The sequence below is a fragment of the Excalfactoria chinensis genome, chromosome 1 (genome assembly GCF_039878825.1).
Source record: "Excalfactoria chinensis isolate bCotChi1 chromosome 1, bCotChi1.hap2, whole genome shotgun sequence".
NCBI lineage: Eukaryota > Metazoa > Chordata > Aves > Galliformes > Phasianidae > Excalfactoria > Excalfactoria chinensis.
The window spans coordinates 155944821-155961073 of record NC_092825.1 but is presented as its reverse complement, the minus strand read 5'-3'; the positions used below and the strand labels follow the sequence as shown (position 1 = coordinate 155961073).

Genomic DNA, 16253 nt, shown 5'->3' with positions numbered 1-16253 from the left:
CCGTTCTCTCTGTAGATAACTTCCCCATGACATCCAATCCAAATCTTCCCTGCCTGAGCTTAAAAACATTCCCCCTTGTCCTGTCATTGTCTACCCAAGTAAAAATTTGATTCTCTTCCTTTTTATAATCCCCTTTTAAATACTGGAGGGCTGCAATGAGGTCTCCTCGCAACCTTATCCAGGCTGAACAAGCCCAACTCCCTCAGCCTGTCTTCATGGGAGGCATGCTCCAACCCTCTGATCATCTTTGTGGCCCTCTCTGGACCTTCTCCAACATCTCCACACCTTTCCTGTGTTGGGGACCTCAGAATGTGACAATACATTTTGATTTCCTGAAAATGCTGCCCGTTGGGATCAAGGTTCACCCTACTAAAGATCTCCAAGTGTTCCCTCAAATGCGGTCATTGGCAGTCACCATCAGTCCTGTATCACAAATTGCAAAATGCTCCTAGTCTTCTTGGTAATACAGCATAACCGCTCTTCTTATGCCCATACACCTTATCTAAGAGGTTTGCTGTATATCTTGACTGGTGGTACTGGAGTTGAATTGTCTGGGAACACTGGGACACGACCAATAATAATTATTCTTTTTATCTCCTTTTTCAGATAGTGATTTTTTTCTTCCAGGACATCATTCTGAGCATGTATACAGTTCTGTGCATATGACTGATACTTACCAATCTTCCATAACATTGAAAGGCAACTGCTTTAATTCAACTTTAAGTATCTTCATAAGGTACAACCGCTATTAGCTGCAAAGATGAGTTGACCATATACAGCATTTCATTAATCTTTGACAGATGTCTAAATTTTACTTGATGCAGCACAAGTCATTGGAAGTTGTACAGTGATCCATTTTGCAAGAAATAAATACCTTTTTAGTTCTTCATCCAACATGCAACATTACTATACGTGATTAATATTTTATATTTGCAGGGGAATTGAATTTCCTGTAATCTTAAAACCTATTTTCAAGTCCATAAAAATATCCCCAACTCATCATTTTTTGTTCATTCATTTGCATAGAAGTAATGCAGAATAACATGTCTCTTACTACCTTTCAACTAGCGTGCTCAGAAACTGAAAATACAGAGTTTCTTTTTTTTGATCCTTTATTCTCTTTTCTTGCATATTGTAGCAACTTGATCAGAAAATCTATGTCTGTCCTGATAAGTTAATGTTCTTTGTCAAAAGATAGTCATCTCTAAAAGAAGAAACGTTGTGTTTATTTTGGGAGCAAAACTGAAATGGTAGGAAATAAAAAGAAGCCAAACAAGATAAAGTAAGAATCAAATCTCTAAAGGGAAAGATTGTAGAAAATCTCTCTCTTTTTTGTATCATAAAAGTACTCAGGCATAACAGTAGCCCCCTTGAATCCAGTGGGACAATGGCGTGAATGATAGTTATTATAGTTATTCATTTTTGCTACAGTGTGCAATTAGCTGGGTAAAGGTAAGAAATAGGTGTGGGTGGCTCTAAAGAAGCTGCACTACTTTGAGAAGATCAGTGAACAAGCAGCAGCAATAAAAGAAAAAGAAACAACACAGCATCAGCAATAGCGAATTTAAACACAGCTTTGTAATTCTGAAACTCCCCCCCCCCCCAAAAAAAAAAAACAAACACCAAAATAAGGGTTCTTATATGCAGGTATACAGCTGTAATCTATAAGCTCTAAGTGGTCCCATGTTTATTCCCTGTGTCACATATTATACACATTGTTAGGATTCCCCCCTCTGAGCCTTCTCAATGCTACAAATTCCCAACGCTGTGAAGCCAAGCCCCTAAATCAGATGTTCCAGTTTCCTCATTGTCTTTGTTGCCCTTTTCTGGACTCACTCCAGTATGTTCATGTTTCTTTTGTATTGGGGAGTCCAGCACTGAACTCAGCACCCACCTCAGATCAGGGATGAGCAGAGATAAAGATTCACCTCCCATGGCAGAGCTGATCCTCATGCATCCTAGAAGGTTGTTATTCTACTTTTCTGTAAGGGTGCATTGCTGGCTTATGTTCAAATTGTCTACCAGGAATTATTTGCTTGGCCACCTTCCCTGGGGTCGAGGTGAGGTTTATTGACCTGTATTTCCCCAGATCCCCTTCCTTCTCATTTGGACATTAGTAGTATTTTTCTTCCATCTTGCCTGATTTCTGCATGTTGGGCTGGATTGTTCTTAAGCTTGTAGGAAGTGATCCTTGAGAATCAAAGAGCTCTACTAGACTCTTCAGTTCTGTATCTCAAGGGATCCTGCAAAGCAGGTCTCTAAGATTCCTATAAACAAGTGAAAGCCTGCTTCACTTTTTTTTTTGTTTTGTTTTTTTAATTATTATTTTTTATTTTGCTATGAATGTGTAGCAATATTGTCCATATTTTTATGCCATTTAAGTGAGTTGTCTGCATATCTTTCCAGTAAATGACTTTCCTAAACAGTCTGCATTACTGTACTCCATTGCAATCAGGATCAGTGTTGGCAAGCGTCTCTGGCAGGAATTAAGGAGAATCTAGAAACCAGATCAAAGTTTGCAAAATTTATAGCAAGTGTTTTGCTTTCATTCTTTACTACTAAGAATTTCCAAAGTACCTGCAAGTGTAGCAGCTGACCAGTGACATTAGAATGGCAAGGACTGAAGTTTCATGCTGAAGATTAAAGTTTCTGAGGTCATGCAGAGAAGGGAGTATAATTGCAAGTTATCAAGAAAATCATAAGGCGTATCATATAAAATTGGTAGAGTCAGTACTTGAGCCTTCCTGAACTGTCATGTGCATACAAATGTATGAAGAATAAATCTTTCCAGCCACTGCAGCAGGATTACAAGTTGGAAGAGTTCATTGCTCCTAAATGCATTGGTATGTTTCTTCAATTACCGTAATACACCATAAAAGCAAAAAGAGGCTCAAGCTAATTCCTTTAAGTAACATATTCTGAAACATTAAACAACAAAGAATGTAATGTTCTCTCTAGATAACGTAATAATTATCTGTATGACACCTTTGGTTGATTAGGTACCACAGGGAAGTACATTATGTGAAATCCTAAGCTGGAACTAATCATGGCCTTCAGGAATTACAAGAGTACAGTTATTCCTTGAAGAAGTGGTGGAGAAGGTGGCATATATGGCAAAAGGCTTTGTGAGTAGTGTTAAAATAATTTATGCACAAGTAGGTCTCCTCTTTAAAAAACTGTTGAGGAAAATATATATCCATGAATTGTAAAACAGTTGTTAATACTGCGAGACCTCTCAAGGATTTTTTTCCTCCTGGCCACAGTGTTGGAGAATTAGCTATAAGAGTCCTTCGTTTCTGATAGCATTTGTGTAGTTTACCAGTTGATTTTGTAATTGTCTTTTCCAAAAGATACCTTTTTTTAATGGTATAAAACACTCATTTGTAGTCCTGATGGTTTTTATAAGATCAGACCTTTAAAATAGCCCTGCTTTATTATTTAGTGTTATTTTTATAACAATATAGATATGCATGGCGCTCTCCAGGCATAAGAATACCCTACATATAATATGTAGCAATAATTTTCAGGCACTACTTCAAGACCTTAATATAGCAAGTTCTCGATATCAGCTCAATTATGTTTTCAATTTCTACTTCCTTTAACTGAAGTAGTCTTACAGAGGTCATTTTGAAAGTAATGCCTCTTATTTATTCCCATGGAAACTACAGCAGATACAAAGAGCACAGTAACAGTGTTCAATAGAGCACATTCTCAGCTGCAGAAGACTTATTTTTCTACATATTCACCATCATTAGCTGATCCGCACAGATAAGCTGATCACAATTCTATGTGTTTCATGATGTGACAGCTGTGCATGACCATCTAGGACATGTCTTGTCCTTCACGCTGCTGTCACCACAGCTGAAGCGCACTTCCCACTGCCTCACTGTGCTCACATCCACTATTTGGTCTCCATAAACATACAGCAAGCATCAATGAATGTAAATAGCTGTCAGTCTTTTCTGCAGGGAGGAGGAGTTCAGTAATGAGTTGTTGCTTCATCGTTGCTTCTCACAAGAACAGAGTAAGAGGGGTCATTCTGCACCTCTGTTTTACTCTTGTGAGACCTCATCTGGAGAATTGCATCCAGTTCTGGGGCCCCCAACACAAGAAGGACATGGAGCTGTTGGAGCAGGTCTGGAGGAGGGCCACAAAGATGATCAGAGGGCTGGAGCAATTCCACTACAAGGACAGGCTGAGAGAACTGGGCTTTTCAGACTGGAGAAGGCTATTTGGGGACCTTTTAGTGGCCTTCCAGTAGCTGAAGGGGGCCTACAGGAAAGCTGGGGAGGGATTTTTTATATGAGCAAGTAGTGACAGGACAAGGGGAAATGGTTTAAAAGTGGAAGAGGGTAGGCTTAGACTAGATATTAGGAAGACATTTTTTACTGTGAGGGTGGTAAGACACTGGAACAGGTTGCCCAGTGAGCCTGTGGATGCCCCCTCCCTGGTGTTGTGCAAGGCCAGGCTGGATGGGGCTGTGAGCAATCTGGTCTAGAGGGAGATGTCCCTGTCTATAGCAGGGGGTTGGAACTACGTGATCCTTAAGGTGCCTTCCAACCCAAACCATTCTATGATTCTGTGATTCATATACACTTCCATGTCAGATACCATTTTGTCAGACTGCCCGTCTGCTGCCATCTGTCACACAACAATAAAATGTAATGGAATATGGGTAGGAAGGTTCAGCCTCTACTGCCATATTACCAACATCTGCCTCTGTTACTGTGGGCCAACATAATAAAATAGAAGGCATTACTTTTGGAGCAGCTCTGATAGATAAGGGAGTGATGGACTTGCTTTAGTACTGGAGGATACTTCTGAGAAAGCAAGGGTCAATTTTCTTTCAGAGAGTGGAAGATGATATGTTACGATAGGTACTGCCCATTTCAGCTTTTTGCAGTAAAATGGGAAGTGTGTGCAGCATTTTACATCTCCTAAATAGATTACCCAAAATAGACACACACACATGTCAATGCAGATGACATTCTTTCTGCTGGGCTTGACAAATTCCAGTCCTATATCCAAACAAGAATAAACCTTGGTCCAATGTAACACTTTGCCCTCCTTCTGGGGCTCTCTCTCCAGGGAGCAGTGAAATTTCCCTTTTCAGCATCCTGAGCTGTGACAATTAGTGCTATAAACCTTGCAGAACACACTGTCCTCGCAACAGAGCAGTCTTGTTCCTCACAGAATGTGTTATGTGAAGTGCATAAAACTGCATCCCAAAACCAATGTGATACTACAGCATTCATTCCTATTAATATTTTATGGTTTTGGTCTATAGTGAGCTCAGGTATTTTGCTTGCGATAAACGTGTTTCAGTTCAAGTATTTTAGAAGTAGAGCTGAATATGACTATGTTTTTTAGTTTTAAGGTTTTCCATTCGTGTCTAATGGTACAAGTAGCTAGAGCACTGAACCGGAAGAAACCTTGGTAAAGTAAAAAATGCATAGTTAAAAATTCAATTTCCAATTTGCCACCGCAGTATAAAAACACTATATGCAATGCTAATTATAGATATGTTCCCATGTGTATTTGCCATTCCTTTGTCATATCCCTAAAATATAGAACGATATTCCCAATGATCAATTACACATAGGTGCTGTGTAGTGCATTTGGCTGCATGCCATTCTGTACTTAGCCAAAATAGCCAGGCAAAAATCTATGTTTGTGAACCCTTGAGTATTGTGTTCAGCTGTAGGACTAAGTATTACAGCTGACAGCAAAAGCAAAAGCAGTACCATTTGCTGAATCCTGGAAAAAAAGAAAATGGGAGAGCTGGGCTGTAGTAAATCTAGCCTGTGCTGTCTGTCTTTCTTAGAAGTCCCCTGGAACTGGAAGCTTTTCTTACAACTTCAGGCTTCTAGTCTCTCTGGGTTAAACGAAGATCTTAACTCTTAATTAAAAGTGCCTATAGTTGTGAGAAACAACAAGAAGAAGAAAAAAAAAAAGACCTTCAAAATAAGGAAGCTTTAAATCTGGAAATCAAGAGTGAAATAATGAAGAGCAAATAGTTGTTTTCAGGTAAGGAGTAGTAGGGGCCTGACTCTGTTATAAATATTTCTTTTGTTTTTCTTTTTTAATACTATTTGTTTAGTCAGTCTATCTTTCGTGCAGTACAGCTGTCCTGCTAACCAAAGCTTTTGCAGAAATCATTGCTAAGGCATCACAGTCTCCACACACAGTCTGGGCACTTGCACCATGTTTGTTCACGTAGGTTTTCCATGTAAGAAGACATTTAAGTCTCTTTGGCAGAGGAACTGAGGCCAGGGTTTTCACTCTCCACATCATCTTTTGTACCACCTGGAAGCTTGCCCAGCATGAGTGTGTTAAAAACAGAGGCTGCAGGTTCACTGCCTTTTCTTATTCTTCTCACCTTGAGCATAATTTTTTTACTTTCTCTATGCATTGTTTCAGCTGGCATGTCTTCTCTTTCAACTCTGCAATGTCTGCAACTATATGAGATGGAGTAATTCAGCTCTCTCTACAGAGTCCAACAAATCTTGGCCTTTATGTATGATACCATGCCCACTCCTTCCTTCTCCATCTGCTTCTGCTTTCTCAGAGCCCTTCAATCTCTGAGTACAGCTCTTTCAGACACTGTGTTGTGTAGGACACGGACTGATCCTCAAAGTCCTCTAGAGAAATATGCTTACAGAACTGAGGGTGCACTCATTGTCAAGCTCATCCTCCAGAAGAGAAGGCTCAGGGGAAACCTTATTGCTCTCTATAACTACCTGAAGGGAGGTTGTAGTAAGCTGGCGGTCATCCTCTTCTCCCATGTAACTGGTGATAGGACTAGAAGGAATAGCTTCAAGCTGTGCCACGGGAGGTTCAGGCTGGATGTTAGGAAACACTGCTTCTCTGAAAGAGTGGTCAGGCAGTTGAATGGACTGCCCAGGGAGGTGGTGGAGTCACTGACCCTGGAGGTGTTCAAGGAACAATTGGATGTTGTGTTGAGGGACATGGTTTAGTGAGAACTATTGGTGATGGGTGAATGGTTGGACTGGGTGATTCTGGGTCTTTTCCAACCTTGGTGATTCTGTGATTCTGTTTTGCAAGTTTTGTCCTATCTGACATTCCCCAAAAAGGATGAAGTTGCTGACCAGGATTGTAAGTATTCTTTATAAAGAGAAAGTATCACCAATATCTCTCAGTTTTGGTGTAGTTTGTGGTACTGCTTAAATGTAAATAATGGTTCAATATAGAATGTTCCTCTCCAGAAATTTTGTTATATCATTGTAATTTCACAACAAGCACAGTTCAGGGAATGAATGTAGTGATTCTTAATGTTTTATATCTCCACTGCAGAGACTTCTCAATTTAAAAGAGATCATTTCCTATTGAAGACTTTTCTCCTGCAAAGTAGGGGGAAATAATGCTAATAGCTGAAAGAATCAGCTTTACAGGAAATAAATAAATAAATAAATAAATACTACAAAATGATTTTTAGTCGCAGTAAGGTTATACAGATTTACTCTCTATTATTCTCCTGCCTAGAAGGTTCTCATTTTGGTAATCCTTCCTTCCCCTGTTTGCTGTCAAGGCACATCTATGCTACACAGTAAACAATTTATGTTAAAAAGTAAAAAAAAAAGAAAAACAAAAAAAAACCAAAAAAACTCTTTTTGCCCTTCTTTTTTAATTAAGTGCAATCAGATCATGTGTGCTTGGCTCTGGTGTAAACCACAAGCTCTCAAGCCTTTAGTGACTGCCTAAAGACTCTACTGTAAAGTAAGCAGACATTTTCTATGCCTGTTATCAATGGGAGTGCCATGAAAAGTTGGAGGGAGAAAGCTGATAAAGAAAATTCTGAGGACACTCAGCAGATGGGGTCACAGAGACCTGTTCCAAAATAATACAGAAGTTAGTGAAAAAACTGTCCAGGCCTTGCCATCAGAGGAAACTGCTATCATTCATCAAAGACAGATTGGGAAGTGACCACTATTCCCACTTATTCACAATTAATTGACTGATTTTGCTAGTGATGTTGTATAAGGATTGTTCTACTGTTAGAAGACCGATCTACCATTTGAAGAAGACTTAAGTATCCCGTTTCTTCTAGAACCCAGAAAGCTGAGTAAGTAGAGGTTAGTTATCCATCTGTAAATGTTGTGGGGCCAGTAGACTTGGCCTCCATATATCTCCCATGAGCAGGACGGGCAAAGTGAGAATCTGAAAGAACTAAATAGCAGATGTGACAGAAAGGAAAAGCTACTCTCCGTACCTACTGGGGTTTGTTCCTCTACTGAAATAGATAAAAAGTGAGAACCTCTTGCAGCATGTGTACACACAAACTGAGGCATGGAGGGTGAGCTGTATGAGGAGAGGCCCAGGGCTGCCTTGTCCTAGACACAGCTTCTTTCAGCTAGTTCCACAGTGGACCCACTACAGGACACAGTTGAGCCTATCAGCCAAGCATGATGGATCAGGTTCATTCCTGAATGGACAGCTGACTGAGAGTAAGATTATACTAATGAAGGTACTTCCCAGAATGAGTGCAATATGTGAATGAACCCACATCAGAGAAGACACACCCCCAAAGGGACTGCAGGCCATGGAAGATGCAGAAAGGAACACAGGAAATTTGTGAGAAACACAGAAAGGCAGAAAGAAACTGCCATATACAGACCCTGACCTCTCACTGAATGTGCTAGATGTTACCTGCAATGTAATAGTAATAGAAGTAGTGTGGAGAGGTGTCCAGCCCAAAGGATTAAGTAGAGACTAGAAGAGGAGACAAGAGGGCTGTGGAAGTTGGAGGAAAAGTGTTTTCCCAAAGTACTTAAATGTTTTTCTTGATTTTCCAGTACTGAAATTAGTAATTAAATACTGATGCTAATTTGCAATGAATTAAGTTAGTTTGGATTGTCCAGTACAGAACTAAGAGATAAAATTCCACTGCAAGTTCCTCTCTTTTTGAGCAACATACATGTAACCTGTTTAGATTCTGTAGTCATTGCTTGCAGCCGAAACTTTCTCGGTTTCAGCAGGAAACAGCTACTGGATCTGATTTTTACATAACAATATGGGATAAAAGATTCAGCAGCAGTGTGCATTAATTATAATCAATTTTGGTAATTAAATTTGTGTTGTTAAGACATAAATCTGCATGGATTAAGAAGAATCCAGATGTTAGAGCTGGATTTTTACTAACTAGGATGCCTGTAGGCGCAGCTGTTATCGCACAAATCTTTGCATTCCTCAGACATGACTTTCCAAACACTTGCTCTGCATCTCATGTGTTAAGAGATCTTCCTCAGGGAAGCTGTAGCTGGCAGCACGCATGAAGCAGAATAAGCAAGTCTCCAGACTCCTGACAACCTGAACACCTTCCCGTACAACTAGGAGGATAATTCAGGTTTTCAGGTGCCTTACATCTAGTTTCCCAGCCACTATCCAGGCCAAAACATTTGAATTCTCTGGAAAGACCTGAAGAGAAAAAATCCACACAACTTTTCTGAGGCTATGAAGCCCTTTGCTCTTACAGCAATTCCTGAAGATATCTGGCAGAAGAGGCACACTTTCCCAGACCATGGAACACCCTGAAACAAGAAGCCTTCTTAATGCTGTTTGTTGACAATAATAGGAGAAGTCTCGCAGCTAAGACCCAGCAATGTTTTACAGATCAGACATAACCGGTCTACACTATACAGCTTTAAGCAACATGGAGGAAGAAGGACTGTGCCCTCCTCTGGCTTCTCAGTTTCCAAAGTAGTACAAGCTGTGTGAGCAACCACAGCAAGTAATGACCAAGGAACGTGTAAGGACATCTAGCATCTATTGCCCCATTTGTGCCAGGTCTTTGACTCACTGTGTGGCATTTTATCTTGCTACACTGTAAGTATGTGTAACCTGTAAGACTTTGGCTGGGCAGTCAGAAAACCTGGTCACAGAACCTTTTTTTTTTCAGTGCAGCTTGAGAACAAAAAGTGACAGTGTCTGCATGTATGGATTACCTATCTCCATTGCATAAAGTTGCATTAGTTTGGTTTTCTTGGATTAGGAGCTGTCAAGCATCTTTTATTTTATTTTATTTTATTTTATTTTATTTTATTTTATTTTATTTTATTTTATTTTATTTTATTTTATTTTATTTTATTTTATTTTATTTTATTTTATTTTTATAAGGATTGGTTCTAGTTTTCACCAGCCCTTCGGATTCCACTTTGCCTCATCTGATTGGTACAACAGTGTTCTAATGGGATCTGTATCTATGCATAAGAGGATTGTATATTTATTCTTATTTCATGGTTTAGAATTAGGAAGACTGAAGTAAAAACTTCTGACTAAGCAGAACTGAAAGACAGCACTTGTACGATCATTGCCTTAGGATTTATCAGTTAGTTCTTAGTTTCACTTTCATCTTCCTACATAAACTCCTGCAAAGTTTAAGTCAACAAAAAACCTAGGGTTGTTCCCCCCCTCACATAGAGAATTGGAAGTGCTAGTGTAAAAAAATTGCTGTAAATATAGCCATATTTACAGATATTATCAGCCAGACTCCCCCTTACTTATGATGAATCAGTCTATTCAAAGATTACACAAAATCTTGTCTGTTTTATTTGCACAAATCAGCTTTCCAGTTAGCCAATGACTCTGCCTCTAGACTTACACAGTACTGTGGTTTAGATGATCCAGTCGATGTTCAGCTGGAGGATTATGCAGAAAGTCCATCTAGGGGTGGGACTTAAGAGGAATTGAAACTGAAATAAAGGAACTCAGTTCAAAGCTTTTCCCTAGCCTTAGCTGCAGTCCTTCTTTCTGACAAGCATGTCTGGAGTCAGAGGGTGGAAGGAAGGCAGGTCATATGGGATGGCAGGAGGTACTGGACGGCGGCCACTTCCAGCACCCCATTCAGGACAAGAGGTAATGGTCTTAAATTGCACCAGGGGAGATTAAAGTTTAAAATTAGGAAAAATGTCTTCTCAGAAAGAGGAATAGGCACAGGCAGACCAGGGAGGTGGTGGAGTCAGCATCTCTGGGAGTGTTCAAGAAACATGAAGATGTGACACTGAGAGACATGGTTTAGTGGGCATGGAGATGATGGATTGATGGTTAGACTAGGTGATCTTAGTAGTCTTTTCCAATGTTCATGATTCTATGGTTTCGCCCTCAGGGTTACCTCGGGGATAATAACAATCAAACAAAGGAGGCTGGAAATTCCCAGCAGCTGATGAGGTCTGGAGAAGAGAAAAGGAACCAACCATCAACTTACCAACAACAGCAAGAGCAGCAGTAAGTAGAAAGGAGCTTCACTGATACAGAGGTGTTGTTTGCATTGGGTGCCTGTTCTCCACCTTACTCAAAGTGCACATCTGTAAATGTAGAATTTCTTTATAGAGAGCCTGTGAAAGGGACTGAGCACATGAGCAACATGTTCTGCTCTTGGAGAAGCACACCTATGAGCAGTGCTTTCTAAATGGGACCTGAGGTCTTCTAACAGGTTTTGTGATAGTATGGTTTACCCCTGGGGCTGCTTGAATGTGGTGTGTGTGCTAATAGCATTGGCAGTGCACGCAACAACAGCATCTGGTTCTGTACTTTTGATATTGCTGTACACAGCATCTGTTTCTTGGAATCTTTTTCTAACCAGAATTTCAAATCACTTCCCTGATTTCTCTCTACTAATATTTCATCCTGGTAAGTCTCAAAATACTTCCTTTTGGCTGAGGAGATGGATGTAGGCTCTGTTCCAGCACTGATCTGAATGCAATCCAGAACACAGAACAGCTTCTATTCTAACGACTTCATGCTGACAAAAGTAAAACCAAAGCTTCATATTATTTTAGGTTTTATTGGCATCTATGTTCTGTCCATCTCTTTTTTTTTTTTATGTGTGTGTGACAATCTCTTATACCTAGTATAAGCTATAGCTTACAGTTATAGTACAGAAAGAACTTGTCAGTAGCATGTGTACTTTGTGAACGTGTGCTTAGCTGTTTTTCCCCAAACAGCTTTTTCTAAGCTGTTAGTAACGCTGCATGTAGTGCTATTATTATGCACTGAGTTTGCTTAGCTTGCTTTTTTTCCCCAGTCTTTCAGAGTGCAGCTGATGGAAACTGGCCCCGCCTTCTAAAAGCTATTTCAGTTTCCTTTCCTGTCTTTCTCTAAGAAGAGGGTGGAACCATACTTTGCAAGAGCTGTCTTCCCGCTGATCATAAGCTTCAATCGGGAGCTCTCCATGCTAACCCATGGTGGTCTACTAGGTAGTAATGATACATGGACTACTAAGAGCTAAGCTGCTGTGAAATCCGTGGATATTTTAACACCTTACTTTCAGCAAAGCAAACCACCATTCCTGAATTAAAGCCTGTATTTATTTTGTGCCACTTCCAAGCATGAAAATTCCTGTCTTGCCTTCCTCCACACTGCTGTATATCCACAGTACAGTGAGAACACCTTAGCTACTAGTCCTATGTTTTCTTTCTTTCCTTATTTCTTCCTTCTTCCCTCCCTCCCTCCCTTCCTCTCCTTTCTTTCCTACTTTCCTTCCTTTCCTTTCTTCCTTCCTTCCTGTTCTCCTTTCTGTCTTTCTTTTTCCTGGCGGTGGTGAGTGGTGCTATTCCCATGGATGTAACTGTTTTTGCCCAAAATTTGGTCTGGGGTCCAACCCTGTGGTAAAAGATAGGTATATACTTAATCATTTGGTTAGACTGAGCTCCAAATATATTCATCTAGATTGTGACCAAATGATGGACTCCTCTGTAAAACCAGATAAACTCTTGGGGAAGAATAATTAAAAGCCTTGTTTCGTGTTTTGTATTTATATAATGCTTGCAGAGATAAAACTGATACATATTTACTACAAGGATTGCACAAATATTTTTCACTGTGTGATATGAAGGATTCTCTTTATGTGTCTTCATACGATGAAAGAAAGAATTCATTCTGAAACAGGAGTGTACAAATTAAAGTCTCCTGTAGTTTGAAGGTAATGAGAAAGAGGATAGGAAAAAAAGGCGGGATCAAAGAGCAACCACTCAATACAAGAGGTAAACAAGCACTTACAAAAGTGAACAACACTAGGGTTTCTTATCTACTCTTTGGGAAATGAGCAGCAAACTGAGTAAAGGGACAAGAAAATAAAACCTACAGGGAGCAGCTATGGAGATTTAGTCCTGAGAAGAAGAGGCTGAGGGGAGACCCCATCAGTCTCTACAGCTACCTGAATGGAGGTAGCAGCAAGAAGGCTGTTGGTCTCTATTTTCAAGTAACATGTGACAGGACACGAGGTAGTGTCCTTGAGTTGAGACAGGGGAGGTTTAGATTGGAAGTCAGGAAGAATGTTTTCACAGAGAGGGTGGCTAGGCATTGGAATAGGCTGCACAGGGATGTGGTGCAATCCCTATCCCTGTGTGTATTAAAGAGTCATGAATGTGGCAGTAAGGGACATATATAGTTTAGTAGTGGGATTAGGTAGGTCAAACAGATGGTCAGGCTTGATCTTAGAGGTCTTTTCGAACCTACATGATTCTACTGTTCTATGAATGGGATGAAGATGGATTAAATTAGTAGAAGGTATTAGAAATGCTGAAGCTGACAAGGAGAGACCTCTATTCTTGAAACAAAAACTATAACATTCATTTTTATGTATTTGTTACTGCTAAACTAAGTTACTAACATGCTCTCAAAATAGCCCAGGTTTTTAGGCTTTGGGATAGCAAAGAGTTGAACAGAGAAGTTTCAGAGCTTGTGTTTTAGGCTGTCAGAAGAAGAAAAGATGAACCTTGAATGCTTTCTGATATGTGCGTAATAGAGGAAACATGAGGGGCACATGAAAGATAACTGTTTGCCAAGAAGTGGCTCTATTCCAACTGATGTATTGCTCGCTATTTTCTGGAAACAGCCAGGATCTGGTTTTGCTGCCAGAAGGGAGTCTGAGCCTCTGTTGAAGCTTGTGAGTGAGTAGGTTGGGTGTGTTGTTTTCCACAAGATGTCTCAGGCAGTGCTTCGGAGTGCCTGGAAGTGAGAAAACACCTTAGTAGTGTTTTAGTGTGGGATTAGGTGATGTTTCATGCCACTTGGATGCACAAAATACATGTGGGACGTGGAATGTTATAGCCTCACCCAGTAGCTGAGATTGAAATTTGACTCATTCAAAAAAAGTGCAAAATGGACAACTGGTATTAGACGGTAATTCTTCTCTTGCTTTAGAAAAGCCCTTGTATAATAAGCCATTGTATATGGCTGAAAAGTGATAATAAAGTGGTTCTAATTAAGTTATGAAAAATACTTGTTCAAATGAAAAATTGAAATGAAACTTTTCACATTGGTCCCTCCAGTTCTGTACAAGATATGGCTTCAGGCTATGGAGAAAAAAACCTACCATGATGACAAGTGCTTGAATCTGCTTGCATTTAAGTTACTTCACTTTGCCTGCTAAGTGCCATGAAATTAACTTGTAGAAAGTGATTTCCCAAATTGTCCCTGTTCATATCTATTCAGAAACAAATGTCTGCACTGAAGAAAAGGTGGAGAAAATTGGACAAATTAGAAGCTGAACAATAGCTGGCATCTGAAAAAAAATAAATAATAAAAAAAATGTGATTGTCCCTCCCCCCATTCAGGAACATCATCCTGTCCTTGGCATCTTTGAACCTGGAAATGATATCAGTTCTGGTAAAATATATTTATTTTAAAAAAATCGAATTCAAAGTAATAAAATGTGAAGATATATTGTCATACTGCTGCTAATAGCCCCTTATCCACCGATGTGAAAGGAGAACTGTTACTGGAATGCTTGACTTGAGTAATTTTATTCTTTGACTGCAGAAGCCAAATCTATCACGGCTTTCTTTCCTTCTCTTTCCGATCTTCATAGTGAATTAAAAAAATATAATAAAATCTATAATGTAGTTCCTTTTAACCTTTTGCTCACAGAGTGTCTGTCCTTAGCATTTCTTTTGAAAATTTTTTATTTTGCAATATGGAATTTCTTCTTGTTATAACTCCAAATTAGCCTACTAAACTGGTGGAGTATTCTTCTCAAAGTTCTCCTTTTGCCCACTGGTGGGAGTTGTAGATGTATAATCTGAATTAGAAACAATTTTTTAGAATTCATCACTGTATTTGCTGCATGGAAAAGAAGTCTCCCGTTTCTATATCTTTTCAGGTAAAGTACTAGTCTTTGCAGCCTGGCAAGGCAATTCAGATATGCCTGACTTTGGTGTCACAAGTAGCTGGCCTTACCTCCAGCCAAGCGTTCAAGGCTGAGGCCAAGTAGGAGAATGACTGTGCAGCAAGATTTAGAGCTTGCTGTGCACATCATGTGTGTAGGGGAGTGAGGAAGGAAGTCCTTCTAACTTTATATTAGAAGACATTCTAGGAAGAGCTTAATTTGTGACAGATTTGACATGTGTCTCTTTTCTCTCAGAGAGTGGTCAGGCACTGGAATGGCCTGCCCAGGGAGGTGGTGGAGTTGCCATCCCTGGCAGTGTTCAAGAGGTGTCTGGATAAGGAGCTACGAGAGATGGGTTAGTGGTTTTCTGTAGGTACGGTAAAGGGAGGACAGTTGGACTAGATGATCTTGTAGGTCCTTTCCACCTTGTGAGTCTATGATTCTATGAGTCTGTGATTCTATGAAGAGCTGTGGTAAGAAAACTAACTCATGATCAGGGGCAATAAGAGGACAAGTACAGTACTGAAGGGGAAGAGGAAGAGAAAGCATATGATTCTGTGAATATTGTTGAAAAGAAAGTGGCGGAAGTGGGGGTGAACATTCCACTGGCTTAGTTCTTAATCTTCCTGTGTTAGAGTCTGATCTGCTCAGCTCTCCAGGCACGCTGGCTAACACAAGAAATGGCACATGGACACTTCTGCTGTTGTTTACTCATCTCACTGTTGATGTTGCCAAGCCCAGTGTCTGGCCTGTTTAGTAGGGATACTCTGTGTTTTGGATTTCCAGGTGTTCCAGCTGGTTCTGGCATGCTCGCCACATTCCTGGCACTGCACTGCACTAAGGCAACTGAACGGATTTGGGATCTGCAGATGGCATAAACAGAATCCAACTTCATGAACCTTTTGGGATCCAGTGCTTTCTTTCCTATTTATGTGGGTTGGAAAAGACTTTCAAGATTCCCAAGTCCAACCGTCAGCCTGACCTACTGAATCCCATTACTAAGCCATGACCCTTGCTGTCCTGTCCACACACCTCTTAAATACATCCAGGGATAGAGCTGCACCGCCTCCCTCAGCAGCCTGTTCTAATGTTTGACCATTCTCTCATAGAAGAAATTCTTCCTGGTGTT

The 16253-nt window shown here is 40.1% G+C and overlaps 1 protein-coding gene across 1 annotated transcript in view; it reads left to right on the top strand.

The window, feature by feature from the left end:
- The first annotated feature begins 10733 nt into the window (after positions 1–10733).
- Positions 10734–16253, top strand: part of EPSTI1 (epithelial stromal interaction 1) — a 51164-nt gene continuing 45644 nt past the window's right edge. Inside the window, exons 1-2 of the mRNA XM_072355032.1 lie at positions 10734–10872; positions 11123–11241. Of these exons, the coding sequence (XP_072211133.1) occupies positions 10777–10872; positions 11123–11241 (215 nt within the window). The 5' untranslated portion in view covers positions 10734–10776. The remainder of the gene's footprint in view (positions 10873–11122; positions 11242–16253) is intronic.